This window comes from Xylaria bambusicola, assembly GCF_022495145.1.
Source record: "Xylaria bambusicola strain CBS 139988 unplaced genomic scaffold F5B22scaffold_24, whole genome shotgun sequence".
NCBI lineage: Eukaryota > Fungi > Ascomycota > Sordariomycetes > Xylariales > Xylariaceae > Xylaria > Xylaria bambusicola.
This window is the reverse complement of record NW_025953577.1, coordinates 378,053-398,880: the sequence shown is the minus strand read 5'-3', so window position 1 is coordinate 398,880 and position 20,828 is coordinate 378,053. Positions and strand designations below refer to the sequence as shown.

Below are 20,828 nucleotides of genomic sequence, written 5' to 3'. Positions count from 1 at the left end.
CGTAAAGATGTCAAATCAAGGATAAACTCCGTATTCCGTGTCCAGCTCAGCTATTTATCAACGCCATCTCGAGAGGAAGTGCTTCCACGGTGGGGTCGTATATTGTCGGCCTTAGGCAGCTCCGGCAGGTTTGGTTTCGGTCGTAGCACCAGCCTCAGCAACGGCAGGGACTTCGGCCGGAGTTTCAGCAGCAGTAGCGGCAGTCTCGGTGGCCTTCTCTGGCTTTGCCTCGGCGGTAGCACCAGCAGCTTGGATGATGTTAGCGAGTGCTTGTAACTTCCAATGAGACGACCGTTCATGACTCGAGTGTTGCCAGTGGCACCAGACAGTCGTCGCGGGGTATGGCGGGGTCAGCCAACTTACCACTGTCAGTGACAGGCTTGGCCGCCTCCTCAGTCTTGGGTGCTTCGGTGGCCGCAGGTGCGTCTGCTGCAGGAGTAGCAGTCACCGCGGCGGCGGCAGAAGCTTCACTGAGTCAGCATCATCCACAGTCTTCGCGTTAGAGCTCAACATGCATGGCATGTTGAAGCTTGTATCTGGAATCTACAGTCTCTACAGGGGACTTACCAGCAGGAGCATCAACTTTGGCTGCCTCAGTGGCGCCACCAGAGGTTTCGCCCTCCTTGGGTTTTTTATCTTTCTTGCGAAAGGCGGCCTTGAGCTTGGCCTTCAGATTGGTGAGTGCGTTCGGCGCTGTACGGGACATCATACGTTAGTATGCATTCGTGCTACAAGGCACGAGGTGGAGCGAATGGGAAACGACTCGCCCATCTCTGGTCAAGCCACCCGAAGTGAGGGGAAAGGATAAGACGATCCGCATTGACATTGATCCCTGAAATGGGTATGAACATCGTCTATGACCATTTTTGCAGTGGATGAGGAAAGCTTGGGAAGGCGTTCAGAATGGGTGCAGGAAAAGGTGGACTTTACGAATTCCAGGCATTGTGTCAGTTTCTGGCTTGAGTGCTCCTTGAGTGTCAGTGAAAGATGATCCCCTGGGGGTTGGGAGAGATTTTCAGAGAGAAAGAGACGAAGATTGTCGATTGAGTTATGACAGTTGTCGTTGTCCTAGACGTAAGGATAGAGAGAGCGTGGTTGTTGTGATGCGGCTGGCTGGCTTGAAGAACAGAAGTGTGGATCTTGGGGAAATGGTAGGTATCGCCAGGTGGATACGCGCTAGGAAAAAGAGAGAGGTACAGCCAACCCAACCCCAGCTCCGCCCAGCCAATCTTTGGAGACAAGCAGTGGGCGAGGGGCATTTTAGCGCGCGCAATGCAAGGCGCTCGGGCCTGCTCTATTGTTCCTGACAGCCAAGACAGCTTCAGGGGGCCATCAAAAAAATAACGAAAAAGGAGCAACAATCTCGGTTCACCATTACCGAAGTACATCCGCCCAGCTGGTACTCACGAGAGGGGATGGATATTGAGATTGGGTGGTATTCATGAGACCTATAGGTGTTCCTGGTCTTATAACCCGTTCTTCCTGGTTCCATCATCATCTTGAAACTTTCAGGCTTATCCTCCCGTGGCCATTACCAAAGCACTTCGCGTACAGGTGCACAGATGCAGCAGCGTAAAGCCATTCGTATCCATTCATTCTTATACCGCATCCTCAGGCAATAATGGCTTGACATTTCTCAAAATCCTTATACCTACAGTAGATCCTGATACTACCAAAGTACTCGTGTCGAGCAGATCGTTTAGAGCTGCAGCGTGTAGCTGAGACCCCATTTGATAGGCAGGGCACACATATGGTGATTGAACGGCCTAGGCGTACAGTGACGGTACTCCCTGTTGTCACACAGACAAGGGCAAAATTACCTCCCCAGCGTATTGCCTTGATTAAATGTTTCAGGTACCTATCATTGCTTAGGGTATAGAGGACTATTTGAGCCGATGAGATGAGCGTACCGAAGCGCAAGCAGTACGCATGCGACTTCAAGTACTTAGGAAGTCGTTCAGTCAGCCCCCAGACCGAGCCAATCCACCTCGTGATTAGAGCGTGTATATATAGCTGCAAGCCGCAAGCACTGACCTTGCCACCTATAGAAAGCACCGTTGGTTGGTAACTCAACGGTTCGGCCAGGGGTTAGTTTGGGAATGCTTTTCGCCAGAAAAAAATGACATAATATTTTGTTCGTTTTTTGTATTCGATTAGCAACTGGTTTGTTGCTCTAACTTCTTCTCCTAATAATACTATCTACATGCTTGTACCTAGCATCTAATACTAGCAATTGAGCCTTTCTTTGACAGGCTGTGATGAGGTATATAATTCTCCCTGAGAGCTGGCAAAGTTGTCAATGGTGTACTGCAATTATAGGCTGGTGTCTCGGACGGCGGCGCCCTTGTGACCGTGTGTATTGTAGAAGACAACGTAGTCGGCGTTAGTGCATAGGTACTCTGCTGGACTCGCTAGTTCAATACTATCTCCTTTGCCACGGTCCGAGCCTTGAAACCTGAACTCCATGTGGCACGTGTCTTCAATGACGACGATATTACTGTTACGTCGAAGCACCCTCTTGCTAAAGCCAGAAGCCCTCCCGATATAGGTATCGTTTTCACCTCCTGTGACGGCAAGCTCCTTGCGCAGCGACAGCTCCTTTCGCACTCCTTCTAGCCTAACGCTGAAATTTACAGCAGTATGAAAACCAATGGCCCTGCGAGAAGCTTCATTATTGGAGGCTGAAGGCCCTCGGGAAAAGGGAGGGCTCAACATCACCTTGTTGGACTGCTGTGTGTATCATGAATAGATAGCTGAATTACTACCTAAGCTACTGCGATCGACAATAGAATGGACCCTACCTACTAAGTTTGTTGACGGCCTACATGTAGCAAAACCTCGCTGATCCGCTTCGCCACAATCTCGCAGAAACTCCCTCCAAAGCTCCCTTGGTTAGCAGTTCGATGGCGAAATTACATAGGGATATGATTGCATAGAATATTTGTATTCGCTCCAAGCTGCCGTGTCTGTTTGGCAAATTTGAAGCCTCTAGTAGAAACGATGAATGTCGCGACCGAATTGGTCACACAAGTGGTTACACGAAGAGAAATCCCGACCTTCCGATTTGATATATTTGAGCTATCTAGTCGTATTCTGAGTACAAAAACTGACATCTCATTCTTTCCAGTACTGTAGTGGTCATGTGAACCATGTACTGATACATAGCTTAATATTCACCTCGAAATCATTTCCATTTCCTATCATAGCTGAAGAGTGTGCGTTTCCACCTTCCAAACTTCAAGGTAATATCGAAATGAGAGAAATTTGTATATTCATTTTCTTCGATGGAATTGTCCTCAGCACTATTGTCGCCACGGGGAACAATTGTCCATTCCTGAGCATCGTTCGTCGCGTGGCTTTGGGGCGAGGGCTCTGTGGATGCATAATGATAAGCTTAAGAAGTCAACAGGCCAGAAGGGACAGATAAAAAACAGACCTGCATGTTCACGATCATTTTCAGTAGTAGATTTCTCTACTTCTTTATTGTTGGTAGTGGTGTCTTTGGTACTGGATGGAGCGCTTGACGGTTGCGTCTGGGGAGCTTTTTCTGCAACCTATTAGTTCGATTTCAATCATGAAATGTATAGCGCAAATTGAGATGAGCATTATGGATTCTTCGTGATAGTGTTATTTCGACTTGAGTCATACGGACCTCCTTGTTGCGGCATCTGGGATATCTGGTAAAGCTGCTTAGATAAGGCACAGACTGAAGCTATATTTCAGTAGCAGAAAAAAGACAAGTAAAATAGGATACGATAACAAATTTCTAAATCGCTAGAAGTACAAGCCATGGTACCTGCCTGACGTGTACAAAATGATATTACCCTCATTTTGCCACAGGCTGTACGGACGAATCTCAGGACGCACCAACATCACATACTATGACGCGAATTCGGCTGACGTAGACTTCGTTGCTGTGCCCCTAATAGGCAGCGTGGCTGTAAAGGCGATCAGACCAACAACATCTAACTGCATATAAAGACCCACGTGTGATGTCAATAATGAGTTGTCTTTGTTCAACGCAAAGTCGAATAGCCGTGTATCGTCACCGACGACATAGTTCGAGTCAAATTCTTATAACTTCAGGTTTTTCTCCGAGTACTGCTTCCCCTTAGAATCCTTAATTCGCTATAAAGCTTTCATATTCTGAGAGGCTATTCCTGCTCCTCTAGGAGTAGAGCCTTGATCAGGCTGTGGGCTCTAAGTTGTTCTCTTTCCGTGGTTCCCCTTTCTTCGATTGATGTTCAAGATTACATGATGATTTGATCATGTAATTTTTGTTATCTGCTCGGATGGACCTCAGAATACATCTCTGGCTGTTATTCTCGTGCTATCCAATGTCCCTTTATCCGCGGCCCTATCTACCTACTTCATAACCACTCGAGCCCAGGGCTGCTCCAGCTGGTCAACCTGCATTTATCTCACTGGGCCACTACTCTCTGCAGAGGAAATTACTGCTACACTCCTTTCAGATCCTATGACATATCGACATGCTTGTCTTACACAGGTTGGCAAGGAATCATTTCTTGTTGTCTTTCCTGCTCGCCTTCCTCGCCATATATAGCATCGCCGCCTTCTACCTTTCCTATGCCTGCCATCGTGACCCCTCATCGATCTTCTGGCAGCCCGAGAAAGCACTCCAACTATCGTACTCAGAATTTCGCAAGGAGGAAGCCCAGAAGTTTACCGATCAAGCTGAACGACTTGAGCAGGTCAAGTGGGACGATGCCACGGCACCTCGACTCTGTCTCGGCATTGGATCTGTCAGTCGACACGGCTTCTCATACCTGCGAGAGACACTTGGTTCTCTACTCGAAGGGCTAGACGATTTAGAGAGACGACAGATCTATATTACCGTCTTCCTAGCTCATACTAATCAGTCTCAACACGAAGACAGCAGCGCTAAGTGGTTGCATAACATTGCCGATAGTCTACCCGCATACCCGGACGATGACCAGCTGATAGAATTTATTCGAAGTCTGGAGGAAGATAAAAGCTACTCGGCTCATGCACGAAAGCACAAGATAGACTATTCAGTCCTACTAGGCGAGTGTGCCAAGGTACGACCAGCGTATACCGTAACCCTGGAAGATGATGTTATTGCACTAGATGGTTGGTACCACCGCACATTGTTCGCACTCCAGACCGCTGAGAGGAAGACTAGGGAGTTGGGGAGTAATAAGTGTAGGTCCACCTCCTTTGTTTCCGTCAGATTCACCTTTTCTGCGCTGAATGCAAACCCTAACCGTAGCGAGACGAAATTAACTAACGATATCCGTAGTCTTATACCTCCGAATATTTTACGATGGCCGCCTTCAGGGCTGGAACTCGGAAGAGTGGCCGTACTATCTTGGCTATAGCATCCTCGTCGGTCTTAGCAGCCTTATTCTGATTTTGAGCTTGCGCCGGTATTTCCCAGCCGCCCGGCAGGCCATAACCGTAGAATTTGTGGTAGTCATATGCGGGATCTGTACGCCGATGGTAATACTTCTCATCTTCGCCGCCGGGCGGAGTTGCGTGTTTCCCAAGCGACCAGGCGTCGACCTCATGCAGAGGTACGGCTGCTGCCTTCAGGGTGTCGCGATACCGCAAAAGCAGATTACCGACCGGCTGCTTCCGCTGTTCCGCGACACGCAGGACTCGCACGCCGCCGCAGATACGTTTCTGGAGGACTATGCCAATGAGCATGATGAGTTACGATGGGCCATAACGCCGAGTCTCATACAACACGTCGGCGGCAAGAGTTCGCACGGGGTAGGCGGCCAATTGAACGGCAGGATCACGGGCGACATGCCGTTCAACTATGATTTCGAGAAAAATGATCCTGCAAAGCTTGCTCAGGAGCATATGGCCTACATTGAGGAGTTGAAAAAGCATTTTGTAAACATATCATCACCCAGATATCTTGAATAATCAACTGAGCCCAATAGCATTTGGAACGAAATTCCCGTAGCGAAGTATTAAATAGGTAAACCCTATCTGCACATGCTACGACGTCAGACCTCTTTTGTGTACCTATTTCAGATAGGACATGGCAAGAAGAATGGCAAGACCACGAGTAGCGGCGCATACTCCTGTCTCAACTCCGATTCCTATCGTCTGACGCTGACACGAGAATCTTGCCGTCGGGCGAAAACGCCACCGAATTGACTGGATCGGTATGCCCTTCGACCATCTACAAGCAGCTGCTCCAGTAGCGCTCGGCTAACACTATTAGACTAGATAAACTTAGTTAAGTGACACAGATATGCGAAGCTAAGCAAGGTCATACTTGGAATGGTGATTGTAATACTCTAATATTTTGGAGGCTTTCTGACGCCCTTCCGATGAGACTCAGCACCTCTAGTCAATGAAGCAAGTGCTTCTAGAGAAAACAATATATCTGGCCATTATCGATCATAACATTTCTGGCTTGCTGGACGTGGTATACCCAATGTTGACAAGCATACTGGTCCATGCCTAATGCTTAGAATGTAATGAACAGACGGGCTGAAAATAAGTGTGTAGGCGTATACTGCTAGTAGCTCATCGAAGCCCCAGGCGGCCTCGCTGATAGCGCCCATCTTTTTGTATTTGAGAGTCATCTTTGCATAACAATCTTCTGCTTCCAAGACATTTGACAGACATTATGATTATATATGAACCCAGATAGAGTTTGAAAGCTGACATATTCAGTATCTATTGAGGCCGATCAAGTGGAAGTCCTTCGCGATTTGGCAGCGATGGCCTGTTTACGGTATCAATAGACATACCAGAATATCAGGCAACGAGCCAAACCAGGGGTCATGTACTCCGTGGTTATCGACGGTCGGTATCGCAAGAAGATTTAGGATGTCTTGATGCTGTACAGAGGTCGCTATATCGCGCACTGAGGGAATAGACCTTGACGATTGGCTTAGGCGTCTAGACTCGCATCTATCAGACCTATTATATAGTAGCATATGACACATGGGTTGGTAACTGGTCAAAATGTCGGTACAAGGTTTGATAACAAACTCGAGCACCGCCGTTGCCGATTTGCCGTGAGACGGATCAACTGCCTAGGTTGACAGATCCGCCCCCGCAACCATCATTGGTAACCAGCGCCGAACTCGGGACTCAAGCCCCTGGCCCTTTATGGCCGGTCACGATCGAGTCAGACCCTAACACATGACTTTGGACACGGACTACACCGTAGAACCTTACCTTGTAACGATCGTATCCACTGCCTTCGACGTACTTGTTTGATCAAGCGTTGAACAAGGGGTAAGATGATCCGACCTTTTAGATAATGAGTCTCCACTTCACGTGGGTTCTTTGTCACCCCAGGAAAGCGTCTTCGCACCGACTTCGTGATCCACCATGGGGAATGCTGTACCGTAGTCTGTCGGGTTTTCATATAAGCCTTACTCGGAGCTGCTGATTGTTTCTTCGTTGCCCGAAGTCTGACCACGCCGCTTACCCCTAAAGTTTGCATTAAAAAAAAAGGACAGGCCTAACTGTTCTTTCAATCTAACAAGTCTGCTTGTTCATCAGAAAAGCTAGTCTTTTGCCTTAGCGTTACGTGCAGTGGTGAAGTGGCTTGAAACAGACCATCAAAATGGCACCCGTCATCCACCTAGTTCGCCACGCGCAGGGCTACCACAATCTGAGTCTCGAGAATCAATGGATCCACGACCCCGATCTAACAGAGTTTGGTAAGCAGCAGTGCGAGGATCTATGCAAGGCCTTCCCATACCACGATAAGATTACACACCTTGTCGCCTCGCCGATCCGCCGGACTATATTCACGTGCCAGTTCTCCTTTGCGCCGGCCGTGAAGGCGGGTAAGAAGATTGTAGCACTCCAGGATGCGCAAGAGGTTTCGTTGTATGCATGTGACATCGGCAGCGACGTCGAGGTTTTGAAGAAGGAGTTCGGCGACCTCGTTGACTTCTCCTCTGTTACGGACGACTGGAACCAGAAGACGAAGGACTCAAAATACTATCCCGATCCGCGGAAGCTGGAGGCCCGGGCCCGCGATGCGAGATTATGGCTCCGAGATCTCGTCAAGAAAGCCGGTGATGACGCACATGTGGCTTTGGTCACACATGGCGGGATCTTGCATTTCCTTACAGAGGATTGGTCCGGTATAGATCCCGGACGCGGTAAGTCGCATGCCTCATGTTCTCATGTTCTCATGTCCTCATGACAACTATCACTCTCACCAATTTCCCTACTTGTTTACTTCCCTTTTTTCTGTATTCTGACGACTAATCCGCAGGAACTGGTTGGCACAACACTGAGTACCGCTCCTACGAGTTCGCAGATGAGACCGGAGCAGATCCAAATGCGAGTTTGAGGGAGCTTCCGGAGAGTCTTCGTCGCAGAAAGGGATCCGAAACCCCTTACACTGACGACGAGAAGAGAGAAATGCGTGCTGCGTACGAAAAGATCTTGAACCATGATATCAAGGACTGCGTTGAGAAACTCGCCAAGGCGGCGGCCAACGGCGAAACAAATGGTACTAATAAAGCCTGAGACTAAAGGAATAGAGAGATAGACAGAGGGATCCTCGGATTACGCCTCTCCTTGAGGATAGACAGATTTAGAGTTATAGAGGCATTCATGATCTTCGTAAATAGAGTAAAGACTAAGCACGAAGACTTTGTTTCACTACCGTTTTTGTCAGTCAACAATCCCCAAATAAACGAAGGGCCTTTTCCCGCTTTGGATTGCGCATGTTCCTCGGCGAATCTCAATCTGTTACGGTGAGGATACAAAGACAGCATCTTTGACCTTCGTGGTCAATCATGCGGATATCCGGCCATCAGCCGTAGTCTACATGTAACTAGTCTAGATAAGCGGTTAATTCGCGTTTGTGAACAGGCCAGGGGATTATTCCTCATACGTACTATATTTCATCGGATCTCGAGTGATGAAAAACCGATGTGTAAGCAACAAAACGCACGGAATATTTCAAAAGCGAGGGAATTCAAAGAATATGGAATTTCTCTGCGAGTTGTTCTATGGAGTCTTGATGACCAATGAATGAATGAATGCCCGTGGCCTTCGATCTTGAAATATTCGATATTTTCTAGCTCTGGGACAGAAGTAGTTGATAAAGTGTTTTTAGTAAAGTGGCCTATCGTTAACATGCGGGAAACAGATTCTAGAGAATCGCTTGTTGGTCTCCCTTTTCAACACACTCCGAATCACAACTTTCATAGGTGACTTGGAATTGAGCTGAGCTCATAATACACACCCTTCGAACTCAACAAATGTCTAGTCCTGTTCGTAAAATATGGCTTGGCCATTTGGCAGCAGAAGGTAGCTGTTTTCGTCAACATTGGTTTATGATAGGTGGTAAGAGAACGCCTCGCGAGCGTACATTCCGCCACCGCGAGATCAACAATGTCTTTGCAAGCAGATGAAAATAGGAACATAAGAAGGTACTCTACAAACTGCCTTGCAATATCAATGGAAAATAATGAGTCTGACCAGGAACTCAGCTTGTTTGAAAATGCCAATGAGAAATTCCTATTCCAGAGGTGAATACAAGCAGCTCACATGTTTGGTTCACGCTAATGGCCCATTCATTTTGACTTGATGTTTATTTCTTCTATTGAGGAACCGACCCCAGTGACCCGAGAACTATAACATATGGAACGATGGCTCGTGGAAAAGATTGCTAAACGAGCTAGGCGGATACCATTGTGCACAACCAAACTCCAGATCATCCGAAAATAAATCGTACCGTCGTGCTATCTTTCGTTACGGCACTTCGACAGACAGCGAGTTGCAATGCACCGGCAAGGAATAGAGGAGTTCGCGTGGGTTGGCAAAGAGTTCGTCACTAATTTTTCCTTTTTTCAACTCCGTAAGAAGGGATTCCAGGATCGGTTGGCGGATACCGGGGTATCAATGAAGATGCGAAAATGCCATTGCCTTTGATCACGAAACACTACTTGACTATGTAGCTAGTCTCGCTCCCTATCCCTGACCGTTATGACCCATATGAAACCGTTTATGAATCCTTCTTCGCCTTCTTGCCCTTTGTCTTCTCGGTACCGCGGAGTGTCTTCATGCGGTTCTTGCGTTGCTTTCCTGTAATGATGGGTTAAGATAGTTGTCCAAAGCAGACGAAAGAATGATCAAAATAAGACGTACTCTGTTGTCGGGATGCGCGCTCGGGCTTGGTAGCTAGGCCAGCACGGACGAGGCGGTGCTTGGCATCGAACTTCTTGCGGGCCTCAACGGAGTCGTAGATGCAAGCGAAAGCAGTGGTCTTGCCACCACCGAAGGCAGTTCGCAGACCAAATACGCTGACCTGCTCGGGGGTCGCCTTGTAGAGGGAGGCGAGCTTCTCTTGGAGGTTGACCTTGGAGATACCGGCCTGGTCGGGGTGGATGATGTCGCTATAGAATCTTGTTAGAAATTGATGCGAACAGCGAATCAATGATCGGGAAAAACGGTGTGGCATGATAGAACTGTGAATAATCGTAACTGATTCGCCTTCACCGTCGCCATCGCCGCTGGGTTTCGAGGGTACGTCGAAGAAGAGAACTTACGCGACCATCTGCTTCTGCAACCCAAAGGCCTGTTAGTAATAATCCAGTAAAATGACAGCAAGAGGAGGATTACGAACGCGAGCAAGCAGGGGATTCCGCTGGAATTTGCGAGTACGGAGGGTGACTGAGTCGGCCATTTTCGCTGAGGTTGACTGGGAGCGAGGAGGTTGATGTCGTGAAAATAGTGGTTGGACTGCAGTTTGTAAATTCGTTTTGGATTTTTCGTGACGGCCGAGATGTGTGTTGTAGCGGGGGCAGCGGCACCTGCCCACACCTGGGCAGCGAGGCGAGGTGGCGCTTAGACCACCTGCACGTGCTGCATTTCCAGGCTCCACGCTCCAATTATTGAATCCACCTGTTTGCTTTGTTAACCCCGGTATATTCATTGTAGACCCCAGTATAAAGATAAATCTGTCTTATCGCAAACTTTCCAGCTGGGCAAAATGCGCCAGCGCATACTAAAAATTTGGTGAGTTCAATGGGCTGCGAATTAATAATTAGCTGGTGATGTTTTCAATTTAGAACAGCTTATCACGAATTGAATAAATGTCTAAGCCCTTTGGAACAAGTGATAGGTGCGACTAGAGGAGGGTATGGGCACTTCAACAGTGAGCGCCGCAGTATGTAATAGTCTAGCCAAGGGGAAAAGTCTCTAGTTGGCCTTTGAATGTGTTCAAATTCAATGTCTTCATAGATAATTATCTATATAACTTTATCTACTTCGTGGAAATACATACCTACTGCTAGGAACCGGACGATGGGGGTAGTACGGAGGTCGAGGTCGTATATGTCCATCACCCTTAGTATTGGCCTACCGTGCCAAGCCTGAGATATATTGCGACCCGAACCTATGTAGTTATTTATCGTGTATGTTTAAGGCTTGCCCGTGACACGCGTTTGGCCTTGTGAGCCACTGGACTCGGCTGAACTTGTCATGCGTTTTCCGTTGCATCTCTCCAGCATTTCTGGCCCTGTCGTCACCTCTGCGCTCTTGGTAACCCCAGCCAATTCCTTCTGCAGCTTTTGAGTAAGCTTGTCAAGAATCCAACCAGCTTCATCGCGTGGATCCATTAGGGGACTATGCCGCCCAATCCACGACCACTCCGTTCTGGCCTGCTGCTGCCGGCCACTGCCGCTGTCACTGTGTAGTCGAGTCGGTTGGCGGACTTTCTTGTTGTCGATTGAGTAAAGGATCTTGTAAGGATTACGATGTGTGGACGGGTCGTCCTCATCTTCGCCGATGAGATGGAGATAGAACGCCCTATTACGGATATCAGAAAATTCAAATTCCAGTTCGGGGATAACCCGTCGCAATCTTAGATTGCCAATATTAGTGCTGTTCATATGGTTTCTACTCACCACTCTTGATAAGTGTATTGCCGTGGGGGGTTATGTTGTAGATGATGCGACACCCTTCTGATCTCGGCAACGAGTACAAGAAGATATTCGTCACGACTCCAAGGCAATTTGTTGGGAATGTCTTCCCCAGTCAAAGAGTCTTCTCTCCTATTTTTAGGCCTTGTGATTTGATGCCTGATGCTCCTGATTTTTGACAATATTGGATTTTTTCGCCTCACGTCAGTATGTTGTCCCGGCGAGGAAACCCTTGGCCCAAGCTCACCCTTTTCTTCGTCTTTATACTGGCCCTCTGGAGCAGATGATTCATCTTCCTTATCCCCATCTGACTCACTGTGCGGTTCAGTGGCACCAAAAAATCCTGGCGGTGATTGATGGAGCTTGACTTCCGAAAATAGCACGCCAAATGATAGCCTCGATAAGTACCGCTTGATATCCACCCTGTAACCACGCTCTCCAGGAAGGATGGTGATATTACCAAGAAACACTGTGAGATCTCGGACTTCTTTCACAACGGTATCACCGGCGTTTGAGATGAGAACGGTCAGGGTGGGTAGAGCCAGAAGTGACCAAAAAACAAAGAAGGCCTTAGCAGCGTTGGATAATGGAGTGATGTCTCCGTATCCAATGGTCACCATCCCTTGAAAAGAGAAGTAAACACCATCAAAGTAGCTCCAACTTTGATACGGATGCTCGCATACCTGGAATATCTTTGCACCTACAAGCCAGAGTACCAACCAGCAGCTAGTTGACACTCCCATTGCCATCCACCTACGCTCTCTCGACGCTTGATCCTGGATTTTCCGCATCATATGATATTCATTTTGACGATGTGCCAACTCCATATCAAGCGATTCTATCTCCGCGATGGGCTCCAGAGCTGTGCTTTCCCCAGTGCGGTTGAGGCGCCGAACAAAGCGACGCCGCTTCTTTTCAAGCACCCGAGCGTCCAGCTTGACTTTGCCTCTGTCTAGTATTAGGCTACGAATTGAGCCGATAACGAGACCGAGAGTGGTGACGCCAATCAAGGAGTAGGGAATCATGAGACCACGACCAACGTTCGTTTTCAGAGGCAAATCCCCAAAGCCTACCGTGAACAGAGTAATATCAGCCCAGTACACGGCATCTAAGTAGAGCCACCCTTCAATATGAGAGAATACCAAAGCTCCAAGAAGTAAATACATCAGGAACAGTATTGTTTGAAGCATTAAGGTCCTCTGGCTCATAGTGAGCTCAAAGTCGCGAGGGAAATGTCCAGCATGAGCCCCCCAGAAAGTGACGACCATTAATGAAGCAACGATGAAATAGAGAACGGCAGCAAATATCCCGTAATAGAAAGCTTGTGACCAAATATAGTCATTTTCGTGCTGCAAGAGAAGAAAGCCACTAGCCGTACTGCATAAGACGATGAGCATGATAGATGATAAATACCACCCTGCGAACGTGACAGGTTGCGCTACGGAAAATCGTATTCTCTTCGTCATATTAAGCAGAAGAAAGAGATTCGCAATGATGGCAATGACAAGTTGGACAGCATTGGTAGCCAAAAGCCATGGTGGGTCATGGATGAAGATAGCATTCGTGATATCCTTTCCGGGAAGAATTTGTTGGCGCCAGGGTTTGACAAGAGCACAGATAGAGAAAGCCGATGCGACTGGACCTAGCGTGCCCGCGATCATTGGGAATGCTGCAGACGCAAACCACCAACGGCTGATGATACTGGTGGTTAGCTGTGTTTCGTCGTAGTGAAGTAGTAACTCACGCTTGGTCATGATGGAGATTATCGGTCTGAAGTGTTCTGTCATCCCATCCTTCATCTCGTTTCGTCTCGAAGACATGGTCCACAACGTCGGAATGATCAGCTATATTTTCATTGAGATTTGCATCGTCCATCCTGATCCTAAGCTGATGACATGTGGCGATATTCTTATAGACGCGCCCCTCACTAAAACACAAAAGTATATATGTGGATTATTGGGACAGGATCCGTATGACTATAGCTATGGTCTAATATAAATGAAAGTCGCTGAAGGTGATGTGGTCGATTATTAACGGTGGTAAGTATGGATTAGTGAAATAATGTTGAAGTCTAAATTAGGGCATATGGTAGGTAGTCTCTCTAGTAGAGTGAACCATAACCAGCTAAGAACAGGGTGTTTTCCTGCTCTGAATGCATGTCATGGTATGAGGGCAAGTGAGTAGCACTCTACTCTAAATGCCAGGTGCCTAAGTAGACAAGAAAATCAAGCTGTGATTGCCGAGTTGGTGGTTGATGGAGGGGACAAGGACGTTGTCACCTGTAATGACGTCGCTTGGCATTCAAGACTTGGCATCGACTCCAGACCGCCTTGGCGACGATCACCTGGGGCGGTGGTCACCCCACCCACAGAGCACCCACAGAAGTACCTATGTAGGTATACCTAGACTACCTACCTAGGACAGATTGAACCTCTTTTACACTCGAACTACGATCGCCTAAGTATCTTACAAGAGATTCAGCTTGATAAAGCCATTTCGAATTAAGTATCTACCTAGGTACTCTGAAATTAACCGAAACAGAAACGGCGCACCCTGCACAGCAGGTAGGGGCTAAAATCTACGTTATGCTCAGTCCCCTTGAGCTATTAAGGATACCTAGGCATGAGGGCTCACACACGTATGCCTACCTACACATCTATCAGGGTAGCGTTGTGCTATCTTCAAAGTTGGTAGGCACCTAGTAAAGTAGTAAAAGATCGCGATCAGCCGCATATTTAATGCCATACGATATTGAAAATGCCTTCAAATGCATGAATTGATATCTCAAAGCTACGAGGTCTGGTACGTGGCTGGGCTCCTAAGCATTCGATCTTCCAACCACCTAAAAGCAAGGCCGTCAGCACTGGCATTGTCATTCGCTTCATGCACCTGGATCCGCCTATAGGCCTCGTCATTCCAATCATCCATATCTTCGTCCCACTTCATACGCTCCCTGAGTTCAATCTTATTAATACTCCTGCGCATATAACTAGCCAGCTCCTCCGCCTGGGTTCGAAAATTATTCCCAAAGTTCTTCTTCTTCCGTCGCTGAAGTCTCCTCAGCCAGGATGGTGGGAGAGGCGGCGGCGTATCATGTATTAGCAGCGTCTCGGGAATTTTCAGCGTTGACTTGCGAGGAGGAAAGACTAGCGGGCTTTTCCGGGGATGCTTGAGAGGCATGAGCTCCTCTACCGCCTCGTCAGGCAGCCATGACAGGTCAGCTAGAGCAGATGAGGGAGCAATCGCAGACTCGTTGAAAGATGGAGGGACGAGGAGCCCTGGCGTGTGAAATAGAAGACAAGAGCTGGCAAACGGATCGAACAAATCGCCGGGCTTATTAAATAGTTCGTCCGTCATTTGCTTCATCCCCTGGAACTCTGGATCTGCAGGAAGAGAGAGTATGTCTTCCAGGAAGTTCCTCGATGATGATACCGGTAGCTTGTTGATAGGATGATCCGGTAAGAACATCGTCCAATTATAGACACCGTTATAGGCCACGCATCCCCGGACGGCCATCCGCTCATGTGGATGGGACTCAGTCAGAGTCAATGAAGTGGCTAACGAGGCACCAAGATACGAGCCATAGACATATATATCTCTACGTCCGTAACTCGTAGGGGCCAAATTTTCAACGATCCATGTGTAAGCCTTCAGAGTATCGTGGATGGGCGCTGGCCAGCCTGGATGAAAGCGCCGATGGACCGATGCCTCACCGCCATCCGACTCGGAGTCCTCTATTTTTTCTTCATTGGGCTCGGATTCCATCCAACGGTAATGAATCACGGCTGTTGCACATCTCTGAGCAAACCTTGGCAAGTGTGTTACATCACTCGCGGGGGCCGCCGTGGAGTACGGTGGCAAGTAGACTAGCAGTGGCTCGGATGACGAGACCTTAGCTAAGTTATGCAGACTGGCAGGAAGTTAGAGACTTTCTGCACTGGTAATTGAAGTGGTATCCACGGATGAAGACAGCTTACTCGATATGTACACTGCCAGACGAGCCCACAGGCACACTCACTCGCTCTGCATGGCGAAGACCTGAGGCGAGAGTGTTTAGGGATCGTGTTCTATATCCAAATAAGACATGGCGGGCTTCGAACCTCGGAATGCTATTGAGAAGCCATTTCATCTTGTTGAAACCTACATCTCTCCAGGACCATGTTAGATTCTTAGGTAACCTGTGGAGCACGCAGCTTTGCTGTCAAGTCACCTCGGTCTCTATCTGGTTTAGTGCATGCAGGGGTATGCCAAGAAAACCCCAAGGTCTGTCCAAGGGTCCTCAGCTATCCACTTGGCGTTTACCAGTGAGAGGAAAAAAAAAAAAAAAAAAAAAAGGCTTGAGATTTAATATAGTTGTTAAACATCTATGTAATTACTTGATAGCTTCTCTATTATAGATTTTCACACATGTCATTTAATGCAAAGTTATTTAACTATGTTTGGTGACAAGGTTCTTAAGGTAGAGGCAGTAATATGCAGTGTATCAAAGAATGACTCGAGTTAATCCCTAAACTGCCTACCAACGATCAGCTATCAATTGACATCTACCTACATGGATAGATAAGAAGTGAAATGTGAATAACGAGATCACGTAGATCCAGAGAAATATGAGCGAAGACCGCGCCCGATTACAGACCACATGGGCTAAGTTAGTATTTGGTGAGCTGAAACAACCAACCCCTCCCTTGTTGTTCTCGCATGCCTAATTTCCCCCCTCTGCAACTGTTTTTCTTTTTCGTTTCTTTTTCGTGCCTTTTCGTTATTTTCATGAAGGTTGTGAGCTCCATACGACCGATACCCAATGGCATCTGAAACAACTATTCCGCCCATTACCAGGCACACCGCTCCGCCAACGCATAATGATAGTGTATTTATTCATGGTGTTTAAGATGGACGAGACGCTGAAATTCACGAATCAGTCCCTTTAGTGATTGTATCAAGTGGCCTGTATTACGCAGGCGTGCTTCATACTAATTCTGGAAAATTAACACCCTCAAACCATTTAGTCCTGTTACATGTTAGCAAACGTGCTTGCTATAGGAGTCTTGTAATATGGAATGTCGATGTAAGCTTTACTTACTTAGGGACCAACTGTTCTTTCGTAAAGTGTAAGTCTCCCCAGCTGACGGTGTTGTAAAATGGGCATTGATCGCCTCGCCCGCAAGGTTGACGAGGGCAATGATGGGACAGGTAACACTCATAATCTGTGCAATAAGGCCCTTGAGGGCATAAACTTGTTCGGGCTTTGTAACGATGGATAGCCACTTCTAGTGGATTCAGTTCTACCTCGTGCTCCTTATCGCAATTTGCGCCTCGCTTGCATTTTCCTTTCAGGTAATGATCATTGCAAAATGCCTTGGGTTTGGTGGCTTGAAATTTGTCTTGATATGTTGCCTGTGCTTGGGAGCGAGGAGGATGTTGCGTAGGCTCGTCTATACGATGTTGATCTTCGTTATATAATGCATATTTGATTGATTTTTTGGGTTTCGTGAGCTTCACCGTAACATTTTGGTGATCGATAGTTCCACCAGCCGTAGCATAGCTGATTGAAGTACCACCATTGCCTGAAGTGATGATGTTTGTTGTTCGGGGTAGCACTTGAGACTGGGCGGGTGATTTATCAGGTGAGGAAGACGCTGGTTGCAATCGATCATGTGCGATTGTAGAATCACTGGTCGTTTGAACAGGAGATGCTATGAGAGAGTTTGTCGACGGCGTGGGCCGTCGTTGCTCTTGGAACTCGGGAGAAATAGCCTCAGCAGGGGGAGAAAAATATGGAGCTTGAGTTGGTCGTGCGATCGGCCCCGGGATCATTTGGTTAGGAGAACGGCTGCTGAATGGATAATATTGGGCGACGCGTTTGGTTTCGTTGTTTAAAGGCTCGGATCTAAAAACATCATCAAATCTCCGAATAGGAAAATCAAGAGACCTAAAATTTGGCTCCGCGGGTGTCGTTTCAATCAAAGTAATCTTGTTATCTGCATTGCCCGCATATTGACGAAGGTCGTGGAGATAACCATTGTCATGGCAACAAGCAACAAATATCTTCTGACACTGCGCATTTTTGTGATAATGATCAAGTAGTCCTGTAGAGAAGCGTCAGCTTGGGTCCACCTGTCGAAGTTATCAAGCTCTCTTAAGTACTCACTTCTGATCTTGGCATCTGTATTTTCTTTTCCCTTACCGACATTGATGAAGTCGCAGTCAACGTGGGTATTGGTAAACTGTTCGGCAAAGACATGCATACTCTCGTCACGAATGATGACATCGGACATGCGCAGTGACTTTGCTAGGTCATTGAGATTCGCATAAACTCTGACTAGAATAGGCATATCGTGACCATAGTTGGCTTCCTTGACCGCTTCTCTCAACTTCCGAGCGGCCTTTACCGCACCTTGGTCATGATCGCGAAGAAGGTCGTCACGAAACTTTGCCCCATCACCATCAACAAGGACGACGACGAAGGGCTCCCTGATCTGCTGTGAAGGTTAAAATGACACGATGAACTACATGGAAGGAAACGTATTATTATGACTAAATGGAACGCACAAATTTCAAACTGTCCATCTTAGCTTCAAGCTCCATGTACTTTTCCCGATATTGTTTCCGAGATTGTGTTTGATCTGCAAGATCAAGCTCAAGCTCGGATATTTTAATTGCGTCGCTTTCAATTTTCTGGATCATATTCTGTTGCCAACACAGTCAGTTGCAAGCTTGCCTCCGTCTCCATATCAGATAACATTTGATTCAGGTTCACAGCTGCCTATCCTGTAAAGGGACAGGATGGACAAGAGTGACGACAAACTTGTGCAGCGAAATACTCACCTGTATGAGATTAGATCTTTCGCTATCCATTTGTTGATACAGATTCAGTTGAGCTAACACCGTTTCGGTGATGCTTGAAGGCTGACGCCCGTTTACCACGCTGTTCAACGCCGACATGGCGCTGAAGAAAGCAATAGTGCCTGATTTGGTCGTTTGGGTGATTCTCGATATCGAGCACGTCGTTCACTATCTAGCTCCGTACAAGAAAGATGGAGTGGGAGGGTGAATGAAAATGGGTCTATGTATGAGGTCTGGAGCAGGTAGTAGTAGTTGGAGTGGCAAACAGGCAATTACTGAGACACCTGAGGCACCTAGGCAGCAGCTTGATTGGGGATCCGGTCTTAATTGAGCCCAGCTGTCAGGCTTCTCTCCCCAAGCTGTCTTGAAGACCACAGCAACAGAAGAATATGATGATAATAAGGTCAACAAACCCTGGGATTGAGAGACTGTATGTCAGGTTGTGCTGGGCAATAGATCCGGGCCAGCAACGCGATTAATGGGCCGATAAATAGAGAGGTGATTCCGTCAAAGAAACGTGTCAAACGCGGCGAACGGATGCACGGGATGAAGTGAAGAGCGAACTGTTTTTATTCCATTATACCTGGCCTGATACAGGCGGCTGCTGGCATGTTTTATCTACTGCGGATAGCCACGTTGGTGGAGAAGGTACCTCCAGCCTACCTAGGTAGCTGGCGTGTTGGACAGCGCACCAAAAGACACCTGAGTCTTCTACACAGTACTTAGGTGGGTACGTGAGCGGCTGCAGCGCTGTATGGGACGTTAGGACGCATAGATACCTACATAGGTAAGTAGGTAAGTACTATGTAGGTAAGCAAGTAGGTAGGAAAGTAAGTTAGGGATACCGTACCTAAAGTAAGGGACTAAAGCCGGGCTTTAGGTGCCCATGTAGGACGTAGCTAGAGGAGACAAGCAGTGCTTTAGGTACCTACTTCCAGATTATCGAACTGCAGGCAGCCAGGGTAAAGAGGGGGGGAGGATTCAAACCGATCAAGAGAATAGCTAACCATTGATTTGAGAAGCTATCTCTAACTTTAATTGAACTTGGATTGTATAATATAATTGATTTCAAGGTTTCACTTAATTTTTTAGAATATAATACCTGCCTGCCCTTCAGTTAGCTATCACAAGAAGAGAATTTAAATGGTAAGGTACCTAGGAATACCGGAATTGCTCGAAGACATCTTTGAGTCTATATTTTTAAACAGAAGTTAATTTTCGATGCTATGCCATGTAAACTATAATGTAGTTGTCGATTCAATCCATCAAGATTGTGTCGTATGTCCAGCAGTTGCAACCTCTAAGATGTCCTTTTCCAATCCGCCGACCAATTGTACTTGGATACCAGCCTCTTCAAGCTTCCGCCGGCTTGAGTTCCCAGTAACAAAGGTGTCGGGCTCCTGCACGCCGACGTAGACCGTTCTGATACGCTTCCCAACCGAGAGGATCCTATCGACGCAGGCTGTGTTGCCGCTCAGCCGTTGCGAACAAGGCTCCACTGTGGTGTAGAGGGCAACGGCGCCAGGCAGAGCCTCGCCCAAATGTGTTCCAGTAGCTTTATATTTCCGAGTCAACTTCTCTATGCAACATTGTTCTGCATGAGTGTTGCCCGGAAGCTCCAGTGTATAACCAGTAGCGAGAACCTCGTTTGTGTCTGTATCGACCATGACGGCACCCACACGGTAGTTGGTGGGTTTGGGGGGTGATTTGGTTGCGAGAGAGAGAGCCAGCCTCATATAGGCCTCATGGTCCCCTGCTGTGATCTCTGGAATCAAATCTTGTATAAGTTCGGCCATTATGTAGGTACGGTAGGCAGCATGATGAGCAAAAGCAAGAAGCTATTGAGACAGCCTGTGGGCAATCCTCCCTCCAGCAGCTCTCAAGCAGTGGACCATCTGACCAAGTAGGTACCTACATGTACCTCATAGGTAGTGGAGAGCTTCAACTACCCCGCAGTAGGCTGCCCCGCGATATAGGTACCTACTGTAGGGGAGATACCTACTATAGTTAGGTAGGTAGGTTCGGTGAAGTGGACCCATTGATTAATTGGCACCGCTAGAGACCTACGCGCGTTGCTTGTAA

At 47.6% G+C, this 20,828-nt stretch overlaps 8 protein-coding genes across 8 annotated transcripts; 2 read left to right on the top strand and 6 right to left on the bottom strand.

The window, feature by feature from the left end:
* Window positions 1-111: 111 nt before the first annotated feature.
* On the bottom strand, window positions 112-706 carry F5B22DRAFT_647189 (uncharacterized protein; the record flags this gene model as incomplete). Its single annotated transcript, XM_047978833.1, has 3 exons — window positions 112-248; window positions 364-465; window positions 568-706. The coding sequence occupies 3 exons, from the start codon at window positions 704-706 to the stop codon at window positions 112-114; spliced, it is 378 nt and encodes a 125-aa protein (XP_047830301.1).
* A 3,529-nt stretch (window positions 707-4,235) lies between these two features.
* F5B22DRAFT_212014 (uncharacterized protein) lies at window positions 4,236-6,222 on the top strand. Its single transcript, XM_047969691.1, has 2 exons — window positions 4,236-5,184; window positions 5,282-6,222. Exons 1-2 carry the CDS (start codon window positions 4,491-4,493, stop codon window positions 5,911-5,913), a joined length of 1,326 nt encoding a protein of 441 aa, XP_047830300.1. The 5' UTR covers window positions 4,236-4,490; the 3' UTR covers window positions 5,914-6,222.
* Window positions 6,223-7,165: 943 nt separating this feature from the next.
* F5B22DRAFT_609302 (phosphoglycerate mutase-like protein) lies at window positions 7,166-8,804 on the top strand. The gene is made up of 2 exons (XM_047975133.1): window positions 7,166-8,126; window positions 8,243-8,804. Exons 1-2 carry the CDS (start codon window positions 7,580-7,582, stop codon window positions 8,497-8,499), a joined length of 804 nt encoding a protein of 267 aa, XP_047830299.1. The 5' UTR covers window positions 7,166-7,579; the 3' UTR covers window positions 8,500-8,804.
* Window positions 8,805-9,694: 890 nt separating this feature from the next.
* On the bottom strand, window positions 9,695-10,781 carry F5B22DRAFT_211891 (ribosomal protein L23/L15e core domain-containing protein). The gene is made up of 4 exons (XM_047969690.1): window positions 10,607-10,781; window positions 10,530-10,543; window positions 10,129-10,376; window positions 9,695-10,065 (listed from the first exon to the last, which is right to left on the bottom strand). The coding sequence occupies exons 1-4, from the start codon at window positions 10,664-10,666 to the stop codon at window positions 9,986-9,988; spliced, it is 402 nt and encodes a 133-aa protein (XP_047830298.1). The 5' UTR covers window positions 10,667-10,781; the 3' UTR covers window positions 9,695-9,985.
* Window positions 10,782-11,296: 515 nt separating this feature from the next.
* Window positions 11,297-14,182, bottom strand: F5B22DRAFT_609295 (uncharacterized protein). Its single transcript, XM_047975132.1, has 3 exons — window positions 13,648-14,182; window positions 11,889-13,595; window positions 11,297-11,790 (listed from the first exon to the last, which is right to left on the bottom strand). The coding sequence occupies exons 1-3, from the start codon at window positions 13,776-13,778 to the stop codon at window positions 11,403-11,405; spliced, it is 2,226 nt and encodes a 741-aa protein (XP_047830297.1). The 5' UTR covers window positions 13,779-14,182; the 3' UTR covers window positions 11,297-11,402.
* Window positions 14,183-14,344: 162 nt separating this feature from the next.
* On the bottom strand, window positions 14,345-16,163 carry F5B22DRAFT_609294 (uncharacterized protein). Its single transcript, XM_047975131.1, has 2 exons — window positions 15,881-16,163; window positions 14,345-15,813 (listed from the first exon to the last, which is right to left on the bottom strand). Exons 1-2 carry the CDS (start codon window positions 16,030-16,032, stop codon window positions 14,694-14,696), a joined length of 1,272 nt encoding a protein of 423 aa, XP_047830296.1. The 5' UTR covers window positions 16,033-16,163; the 3' UTR covers window positions 14,345-14,693.
* Window positions 16,164-16,260: 97 nt separating this feature from the next.
* On the bottom strand, window positions 16,261-19,334 carry F5B22DRAFT_211733 (uncharacterized protein). The gene is made up of 5 exons (XM_047969687.1): window positions 18,729-19,334; window positions 18,453-18,590; window positions 18,052-18,379; window positions 16,984-17,989; window positions 16,261-16,911 (listed from the first exon to the last, which is right to left on the bottom strand). The coding sequence occupies exons 1-5, from the start codon at window positions 18,843-18,845 to the stop codon at window positions 16,869-16,871; spliced, it is 1,632 nt and encodes a 543-aa protein (XP_047830295.1). The 5' UTR covers window positions 18,846-19,334; the 3' UTR covers window positions 16,261-16,868.
* A 3-nt stretch (window positions 19,335-19,337) lies between these two features.
* F5B22DRAFT_211806 (cytidine deaminase-like protein) lies at window positions 19,338-20,827 on the bottom strand. Its single transcript, XM_047969689.1, has 3 exons — window positions 19,902-20,827; window positions 19,597-19,852; window positions 19,338-19,525 (listed from the first exon to the last, which is right to left on the bottom strand). Exon 1 carries the CDS (start codon window positions 20,540-20,542, stop codon window positions 20,012-20,014), a length of 531 nt encoding a protein of 176 aa, XP_047830294.1. The 5' UTR covers window positions 20,543-20,827; the 3' UTR covers window positions 19,338-19,525; window positions 19,597-19,852; window positions 19,902-20,011.
* Window position 20,828: the final 1 nt, after the last annotated feature.

Bases quoted from the DNA above. Each gene is read 5' to 3' on its own strand.
- F5B22DRAFT_211891 (XM_047969690.1), bottom strand. From the start codon at position 10,666: ATGGCCGACTCAGTCACCCTCCGTACTCGCAAATTCCAGCGGAATCCC. The intron at 10,066-10,128 runs GTACGTCTTATT...CCATCATTACAG, and splicing joins GCGCGCATCCCGACAACAGA to GAAAGCAACGCAAGAACCGC.
- F5B22DRAFT_609295 (XM_047975132.1), bottom strand. From the start codon at position 13,778: ATGGACGATGCAAATCTCAATGAAAATATAGCTGATCATTCCGACGTT. The intron at 13,596-13,647 runs GTGAGTTACTAC...CAGTATCATCAG, and splicing joins AATCTCCATCATGACCAAGC to CCGTTGGTGGTTTGCGTCTG. The intron at 11,791-11,888 runs GTGAGTAGAAAC...TATCCGTAATAG, and splicing joins CAATACACTTATCAAGAGTG to GGCGTTCTATCTCCATCTCA.
- F5B22DRAFT_609302 (XM_047975133.1), top strand. From the start codon at position 7,580: ATGGCACCCGTCATCCACCTAGTTCGCCACGCGCAGGGCTACCACAAT. The intron at 8,127-8,242 runs GTAAGTCGCATG...ACTAATCCGCAG, and splicing joins CGGTATAGATCCCGGACGCG to GAACTGGTTGGCACAACACT.
- F5B22DRAFT_211806 (XM_047969689.1), bottom strand. From the start codon at position 20,542: ATGGCCGAACTTATACAAGATTTGATTCCAGAGATCACAGCAGGGGAC.
- F5B22DRAFT_609294 (XM_047975131.1), bottom strand. From the start codon at position 16,032: ATGAAATGGCTTCTCAATAGCATTCCGAGGTTCGAAGCCCGCCATGTC. The intron at 15,814-15,880 runs GTAAGCTGTCTT...ACTTCCTGCCAG, and splicing joins TCTGGCAGTGTACATATCGA to TCTGCATAACTTAGCTAAGG.
- F5B22DRAFT_212014 (XM_047969691.1), top strand. From the start codon at position 4,491: ATGCTTGTCTTACACAGGTTGGCAAGGAATCATTTCTTGTTGTCTTTC. The intron at 5,185-5,281 runs GTAGGTCCACCT...CGATATCCGTAG, and splicing joins GGAGTTGGGGAGTAATAAGT to TCTTATACCTCCGAATATTT.
- F5B22DRAFT_211733 (XM_047969687.1), bottom strand. From the start codon at position 18,845: ATGTCGGCGTTGAACAGCGTGGTAAACGGGCGTCAGCCTTCAAGCATC. The intron at 17,990-18,051 runs GTGAGTACTTAA...GCTTCTCTACAG, and splicing joins TACAGATGCCAAGATCAGAA to GACTACTTGATCATTATCAC. The intron at 16,912-16,983 runs GTAAGTAAAGCT...AACATGTAACAG, and splicing joins AAAGAACAGTTGGTCCCTAA to GACTAAATGGTTTGAGGGTG.